The following is an 8,255-nucleotide window of genomic DNA, read 5'->3' as shown; positions in this document are numbered from 1 at the left end:
CTAGTCATCAGATGCCTGAATGCAGAAATGCCTCTGAGTGGCACCATAACATGCTCTACAGTTTCAGTTGAGCGCCATTGACCTTACTGCAGTCTTGAACACCCCACATGGGAGGAACTGCCCTTTGTTTGGTTTTAATTCACCTTTTTGCTGTGCATCTGTGGAAGAAGAATGGTATGTCTTTCTTTTAGTAACCGTTTACCTAAATGGCCCAGTTACGTTTCACTTCTTTTCAGTAGAATTCCTTCAGTTGTCGGTTATTCCTAGTTTTGTCCAGTAGACTTGGAAAATTTGGCAGGTATTTTCAGACTTTGTCTGTCGTTAGCACAGAAACAACTTCATAACATGTCTTCTGTCTCAGAAGCAAGATTATCAGTGTAGGTTATGGTTTAAAGCTGCTAAGATGTTTTGAGATTGGAATATAAATCTTCCAGCCATATACATCATAGATCTAACTGAACCAAGAGGCCACTTGTTTATTTAGCTTCCTATCGAGTCAGTATTTTCCTCTCAAGGGAGCCATATTTTTTGCCTTGAAATAATGTTTTAAAATAAATTTGTCTTGCACCTGACAGTACTGCTTTACTCATGCACAGCTGTGAGCTGTTGCCTAAAGAAAGCCATGAGGGGAAAAAAGAATTCAAGAAAAACTTGCAATAAGTATTCTGATTCAAACCTTTACTATGCACGAGCATCTTAATGTAAGATTAGAGAAATGCTACATGTAAGACTTACCTCCCTTTGGTTAGTGTTTTGATGGAAACTGTGATGCTACTCAGTTTGCCTGATGAATTTTTACTAAAGCTAATGAGGGAGTGGAAGCAAAGGCCTTACAGCAACAGTTAACCATATCTTCTGATAATTCTTACGGATTGTGCAATTATGTGATTACAAATGGATTTTTAAATGCCAAAAAATGCCTTTCTAAAGAGTTAATGTTAGGTCTGAGGAGTGTTGGAAACAGCCACTTTCAAAATTGAGCCTTCAGGCACTGTAATGAACTTGCTGTCAGTCTTCTGTGCAATATCTTTTTCCCTCTGGGTGCTTTAAGCGTATCCTGTATGTCTTACTTTGTTTTGATCAGTTTGTTTTAAGAGTGTGTATATTGGCTAATGATGGATTTTTTCCTGTACAGCATGGTGGAAGATGTTTTAAAATTTTGCACTTTTCTAGGATTTGCAAGTTTGTAACCTGACAATTTTTAACATGCACACTTTTGTACATAATTGGCATTGTATATATTTAACATGAGTCTGAAGTAAATAAAAGTAATTGAATGCATAACTTCTCCATTTATTAATAGCACAAAAATGAAATGAAGTGTGGAAGTACACTGAAGGAACAATTCTTTCATTTAGCAGGTAAAGCTACGCAGCAGGAACAGCTGACTCGGTGTCCTGTCTTAATTGTTTAACTTTTTTTTCTGTGGGGAAGGAATCAAACTGGATACATGAACGTACAGGCCCTTTCAGACTTCAGATAGCTCTGATTACTCAAGTATTGCAATAAAAAATGTCTTTTTGCTGGGAAGGAGATGTCCGGGACATGAATCGGGGTGAGGATAAAAGCCCACTAAACTTATTTAAAAATGAAAATAAGGTTTCCCACCCACCCAGGAACTTGGAAGCATCTCTTTCCTTCTTCCTCATTGTGTTCTCCATACAGTTACTTTTGCTGCAGGAAATGGAAGGCTTACAGCTTCAGGGGATTACTGTCAGTCAGGAGGAAACTGAAATCTGTTCCAGGCTCGTGTTCAGTTGGTTTCTTACCCCTGTAAACAAGACAGACCATGCTGTGAGCTTTAACAGGAGCTGGGACTACTGTGCTTCCATCTGTTACTGGGGATAGAACCAGGCACCCTTATTCTTAACAAGCAGAGTTTTGACTCCCTTCCTTGCCCGCATCATGGCACATACATATTAGATTTGAACATTACTAATGTTCATATGAATAAAGACATGGGTTTCCTTCTTCTGGAGTTCCATGCATTAGGAACCAAACTGGCATTCCCCTGACTTCAATAACAGAGCTGACTATAGGGGCTCTTTCTGTGAAGGGTAACTAGACTTAGGAATCATAAGCATCAGTGGATGTAATGCCATAGCACTTATTGTGTAAGTTAGACTTCCTTTAGAGTGCTGTCATACTGTCTGCTCCTTTGGAGCATAAAACTACTCATGTTTTCCCCAAACTAAAATGGAACCAAGGGATTAAATAACTTCTGATGTGGGGGACAGGCAGCATGTGCCAGGAGCCTAACAGAAGCTTCTCTTCCTTTCTGTCTGAAGGATGATCATTCAAATGAAGCATTTACCTCAAAAACAGACGTGCTCCTGTCACTCCTTGCAGTGTGGCTTTGTCTCCTTCCACTAGCAGCATCGCACCTTCCCGCAAGCCCTAATGTAGGTGGAAACATTTAACATGATTTTCGAGCTATTTGAGAGGGTAGAGTGGTTGTCACAAACAGGTCAGTCTTAGTGCGTCTCACCATCACTACAGACTAGACTTCCTCGCTTACCTTACAAAGATGCCAAGACAAAATTTGGTGAGTTATCTTGTTTTAGAAGCTGATTTTCTTGTTTATTTCAGTTTTCACTTTTAAAGGAGAACCCGTTAAGGAGAAGAGGAAAGTGTGTTTTTTCCCCCAGTTACTTCTACTACCCCACCATTCTTAGATCCAGTTTGGGCCAAGCAACAAGCCAGCTGGGTTTGTTAGAGCACAAACTTTTTACTCCAAGATCAAGCACAGGGACAGGAAACACAGAGGTCACACTTCCCTAGACAAACATAATGAAATTACATATATTCCATATATTCCACTGAATGTACAAATTCTGAAACTGTATTAGAGATTACAGTTAAGAACATCTGCAAAAATATGACGGTATTGTACCATCTGCATGCACACCACCTGGTGTACAATATATGACTGGTGGATAGTGACTGGGAAGATCAGAGCTGCCTGAAATACAGTGTTTAGCAACATAACATGCAGTATGCATTTTATTTGTTCTAACCCATTTTCTGCAAGCAAGCAAAATCCAAGGTTGAAGCTCTTAGCAAGAATATAATTAGCCTTCCATGACACTGTTCTGTAAGGCTTGTCAGGCAGGGAAACCCACACTGAAGGCTGGCATGAATGCATTTAAAGTGTTTATATCATGCTACAGCCATGAGCTTCCTGACCAAGAACTGCTACTCACCAGAACTGGAGGGGTGTTTGGTTCTTCATGGTATTGGCGGATTCTTTCCTCTCTTGTCTCCTGCAATAACGATTGTAGATTTAGCTTCCCAGGCTGTAAGTTAGGACTTGGATTTATCCAAGGAGTGTGACACCAAGCAATTTCATAACATTAAACAAAGCGGGAACTTCTCTTCAAGCAGAATGGAGTGGCAGATGGACTCTAACCGATATGTATTTTATCCTTCATCTCTAGTGGCAATTTACAGCAGGTTGATTAAACAGAACTCACACAATCTCAAACCAGAAAAACCTTAAAACGTATTTCCACTCAATTAATTCTTTTTGTTTGTTTCTTTGTTTGTTGTTTTTTTATTACTATCTCTGTGTGCACTGGGAAGAGTTGTGGAAGCAGATACCTGCGGTGCCACCTTCATGAAAAAGGGTAGTGAATCATGGATTTCCAGTGATATTAAATATTTGCTTGTCTTCAAGTAGGTTTTACATTGAAGAATTTTCCTTCTACCATGTTTCCTGAGGTTTGCTGCTGAACTGAGCAACAGTAGTTAAAGAAATCAAACCAGAAGGATTTATGGGTAAGAAAACATATGAACACAGCAGGGAGTTGGTACAGCACAGAGCTTCCAGCCTCCTCTCAGAAAAATAGCAAAAGTTATTTATAAGGAGAAGACTGCTTATCTAATACTGGCTGATTAAATGAATACCTACAACTTCAACTAAACTCTAAAAGCACCCCCATGTCCACAATCTCTACACTGTTCTCTAAGTCTTAATGCTTCCTCTAACCATGAAATTTTGATTACAAGGAGGAAAGTATTGGGGTTGATAAAAGATGCACCACAAAAACTGTTCCCTGAGGAAGTAGCTGACATGCTATTCAAAAAGCAGCTCCTCCATACATGTCTCTTTGTGCTTGATGGCTTAAGTGTTTTTCTTTCAGCTGTGCTGCACAGCACTGGACATTGGAGGGTGTGCTCCCTGCAAGGACGCCAGTACCTAAGCATTTTCTTACACCACAGGCTGCATGCTGTCTCAAGATCTCCCTGTTGTGATGGTTTCTTCAGACCCTCTAGAATCACAGTGCATTGTATCTTGACATTTTAGGTTTTTCTTTTTTAATTCCCCCATTCCATGCCAGGTATCAAGCAACAGTATTTCAGGCATTGCAAAGCTTCTGTTTGGAAAAACACTTGTTCCACCTCAGTAATACTGTTGCCAACTCCTCTTCCCACGCAAAGAAAAGTTTTAGAAGGAAGTAAAGTGTTACTGCCTCACTGGCATTTCCAGTTTTTCTAGGGAGCAGCTGTTTGACATTCTGTAGCTTTGCAAGGCCTCACAAACTCAGGCTATGGTTACATCTCCGCACCCTGGTTACTGTGTTAGCTCTGGCATGCTTTACTTACACCCATGTGAGTGCTTTTAACATCTGGGTCCAGGTAATGGGGGTTAATATTAAAAGGAACTAAACCTAGGGCCTGCAGGGAAGGTGGATAAACAATTGGCATGTCATTGGTGGTGTTGATGCTGATGGTAGCAACGTTGGTTCCTGCACTGGATCCCATGTAAGGAATCCCATCCTGCAAGAAAAAAGCAATGATCAGTATGCTGTATCACAACTAGGAACTCCATTTTATAGCATTTTCTATCAGTCTCAGAGACTCATCAGTCAGATCAGACTCAGTTCATTTAGCTAATCTTACTGCTAACTTTACAGGTGAAGAGCAGAAGAATAAGAATTGAGGTTCTGAGGCGGACATTAGTTTATCTGTGTCAGAGAATTAGCTGCTCCACGTCCTGTACTCACAGCTCTGTGACCCCATCACAAGAGAGAATTTAGAAGGTTGTCAGTGCATATACTGGACTTCACTATTAAGAGAGGTGAGACTTGTCTACATTGCAGTCACAGGAATTACCTGACCTAGCTTTTAACTAGTTTCTGAAGAGAGTAGTCCATCTGAAGTTAATATAATGTTATCACAGCATCAGCTTACCAGTACCATGACCAGCTTAGCGCTGTTTAGGTATTAGTACTGAGTACTAAGCTGTACATGGAAGAATGCCACTGAAGCGTGCAAGTTCACAGGTAATAAAGATTTGTAAAAATAATCTATCTTGAGAGAATTGGTGCTAATATAACCAAATAATTATCTAGACTTCACTGATATTTGAACACTTTCTGGATTTTCTGCCCACAGAAAGCATTACATTTCTATATATTAAGACAAGCCTAGCTAACCTTTCTTCTTGGCAGCTGGCCTTACGTAAATCTGCCTAAAGTAATTTACAGTTCCACATTGCTAGTGGAACACCTTTCTTCTGTTCTCCTCCAGAGATGGTGTATCTTTACTGTGCCTCACAAGGTTCACAAGCCGGAATGCGGCTGCCGAGCAGGGCTCAATGGCACTCCCACCTCTCAAATCCAAGGAGATATGCAAAGTAATTATGTAATTTTCAGCAGCAACAGAACGCTGTCTAAAAGGCATGTATGGATCCAACTTTATCACTAGTTTATTAGCAGACAAGCTGTAACATGAACACATCTGTATCTTCAAAAAGACACAAAGTGGACATCTCAAACTGAAAAACAGAGTTTCTGGACATAGACTAAATCCTGCACTGCTCCTCACTGATATTTCAAGTCGAGGGACTTATTTCTAAGGTTCATTGTACATCTCAAGGTCTTGCAGTCCCACATCTAGGAAACTGTTCTAGAAAGACAGATTGCTGACCTTAGTCATTTCAATGACTTAATGATAGCTTTATATGGCCACAGTTTTGAGTTCATCAGATTGCCTGAGATGGCTCAACTTTTCAAGTATATTAGAAACAAGGATGTAGAATCAACTTGATTTTGTCTAAACAAGAGCTTATGCATGAAATCCTGCCATTCAGACTTGGCCAGAGTCCTATAGTTTTACCTCAAGAACTCTTTTCCTTATCTCGTGTATCAGACAGTTGTCATAAAGAGCTTTCAGAAGACGGAATGTGTTCCCACCTCCTGCAAAAAGAAAGCCCAGCTTATTTAACATGTTTCACCACCAGTTTTAATTGAAGCCTTTACCAACTTGGCAGGCTCAATGAGTTCTGTGCTCTGTTCATGGTACTATCCTGCTTTGAGCAACAGTAAAACCAGAAGATTTGCAAGAACGGTTATTGGCAGGCTATGGGCTCATACCCTGAGTCCATCTTGTAAGGCTGACACTGGCTGTTTGGCTCTGTTCTAATACCCGGGAGCATGGTATTTGGACTAGATCTTCTGAGGCTTGATAAAGTGATGATACAGCTGTGGTGATCATGCTTTTACATTGAATTACTGTTCAAATTAATAATTTGAAACTAAGGGAAGATCCATTAATAAATCTCTCGTACTTCCCTGCCTACCACTAAATTTAGGGTCTTCAGTCTCCCAATTAAAGTACTGTTTTCTGTAGTTTCTAATAATTTCTAGGCCCAACTTTTTAAATGTTGGTCTATAGTGCCAGTTCTGAGCAGGACTATTCAGGTGCCCTACATAAACCATCAATGGGAAGCGAGAAGTAAAACTTACCAATAAATATTGCTTCAGATTTTCTTACAGCTTCCACTGGATCACAAGATTCGTGAATGCTGTCCAGCCCATAACCTTAAATGAAAAAGTATTTGCCTCTGCCACTTCAGTCTGGTGGAAGAATGTGGTATGTTCAATCTCTCCCTGCCCACCCCCTGCCCCCTACCCTGAGCCAAATTTTTTGCCAGACAACCAGGGAAATTTCAGAGAACTCTACAACATAAAACAGAGTGTATGTCCTACATTTGTGCAGGGCTTCTGCATCCAGCTGTACCAAAGGAAATATTTGTTTTGTGGATATATATGTGTTCAGCATCTAAGAGCAGAGTGTTTCACTCAGCAGGTGCAGGCTGAGACACAACATTACCAGGTAACTAGAAAATAGGGAAAAAGCTTTCAGTCTTGAACTTGGCTGTGCTGAAGTCTGATAAGATGTGCCATCATTGGTCTATCATTACTTGTGCAAATATCTGAGTCTTGTTTCTGTTAAAATGTCTGGCTTTCACAGATTTGCCTTGTTGGGGTTCCTGAGTACAGGAAGTGTCAGGTGAGTCAGAAGAACACGGACACTTGAGAGCAGCAATCTTTCTGCAAGTCAAAGAGCAAAGTGTGCTGCTTAGGGAAGTGAGTACTGATTATTACTGCAGTAACAGGTCGAAAGTTATCCTCAACAGTGATAGATATTGTGTGGGGGTGTTGCTGTAGGCTGCTCTGAAAAGATCTTTGCTCCAAGCAAAGCTATCTTGCTGTTTATTGAGGAACTATCTGGCTGGTTGAGGTTCTTTACAATAATGGTCTTCACACCAATGGTTGCATGCCTTGAGCATATATGGGAAGAAATGTTCCCTCATGTGATTAAACTTAGTATTTAGGAATAAAATCTTCCTCCCTTCAGTGGGTAGAAGTGTTTGCAGCAGGATTTCTTCTGGAGGCCTCTAAAGGATCTACTTCTAGGCAGAAGTGTGGAGACGGTCCTGCTGCTCTCGCTTGCATTGCTGACCCATTGTAACGCAGCAGCCGAGCCAGCCCCTCTGCAGAGCCGCGCCCGTTCGTGCCCAGCAGCACCGACCCCGCAGCGCTGGCGGCCCGGGGGTCCCAGCGCCCCATCCCCGCACCCGGCCGCGGCTGCGGGAGTCCCGAACACCGCTGGCGTGTCCGCAGCAGCCGGGCCGGCCTTACCCAGGCTCTCAAACTTCTCCCTGGCGGTCCGGGCGTAGGCGTCGCGGTCGTGCAGGGCGTAGGGAATGAACAGCACCCGCTTCACCTTCCTGGGAGAAAAGAGGGGAGAGAGCGGTCGGCGCGGCCAGGGCGGGGTCCTGGAAGGCTCCCGCAGCCCCCACAGCGCTTACTGCCCGAGGAAGCTCTGGATGTGCTGCTGGCAGTGGCCCAGGTACCCCCCTCCGTGCAGGGTGGAGTTAGACACCAGCAGCAGGCGCCGCGGGCCCCCCATGCCGCCCGAGCCGAGCCGAGCCGAGCCGAGCCGAGCCGTGCTCCCTGCCCAGCCCA

At 42.5% G+C, this 8,255-nt stretch overlaps 1 protein-coding gene across 1 annotated transcript; it reads right to left on the bottom strand.

The window, feature by feature from the left end:
* Positions 1-1,272: 1,272 nt before the first annotated feature.
* LOC114055768 (alpha-aspartyl dipeptidase-like) lies at positions 1,273-8,254 on the bottom strand. Its single transcript, XM_027880214.1, has 8 exons — positions 8,099-8,254; positions 7,929-8,017; positions 6,750-6,824; positions 6,121-6,200; positions 4,606-4,779; positions 3,204-3,263; positions 2,315-2,397; positions 1,273-1,771 (listed from the first exon to the last, which is right to left on the bottom strand). The coding sequence occupies exons 1-8, from the start codon at positions 8,197-8,199 to the stop codon at positions 1,693-1,695; spliced, it is 741 nt and encodes a 246-aa protein (XP_027736015.1). The 5' UTR covers positions 8,200-8,254; the 3' UTR covers positions 1,273-1,692.
* Between the last annotated feature and the right edge of the window lies 1 nt (position 8,255).

This window comes from Empidonax traillii, unplaced genomic scaffold, assembly GCF_003031625.1.
Source record: "Empidonax traillii isolate 1590-97213 ecotype Southwest subspecies unplaced genomic scaffold, ASM303162v1 scaffold65:size4453928, whole genome shotgun sequence".
Taxonomy (NCBI): Eukaryota; Metazoa; Chordata; class Aves; order Passeriformes; family Tyrannidae; genus Empidonax; species Empidonax traillii.
The sequence above is the reverse complement of the archived record's forward strand: the minus strand, read 5'-3'. Positions and strand labels throughout refer to the sequence as shown.

Excerpts from the sequence above, each read along its gene's own strand:
- LOC114055768 (XM_027880214.1), bottom strand. The coding sequence starts at position 8,199 with ATGGGGGGCCCGCGGCGCCTGCTGCTGGTGTCTAACTCCACCCTGCAC. Across the intron at positions 6,825-7,928 it reads GGAGAAGTTTGAGAGCCTGG|GTTATGGGCTGGACAGCATT; the intron begins GTAAGGCCGGCC and ends TTTTCATTTAAG. Across the intron at positions 1,772-2,314 it reads GGAGCACGTCTGTTTTTGAG|GGGTAAGAAACCAACTGAAC; the intron begins GTAAATGCTTCA and ends TCTTGTTTACAG.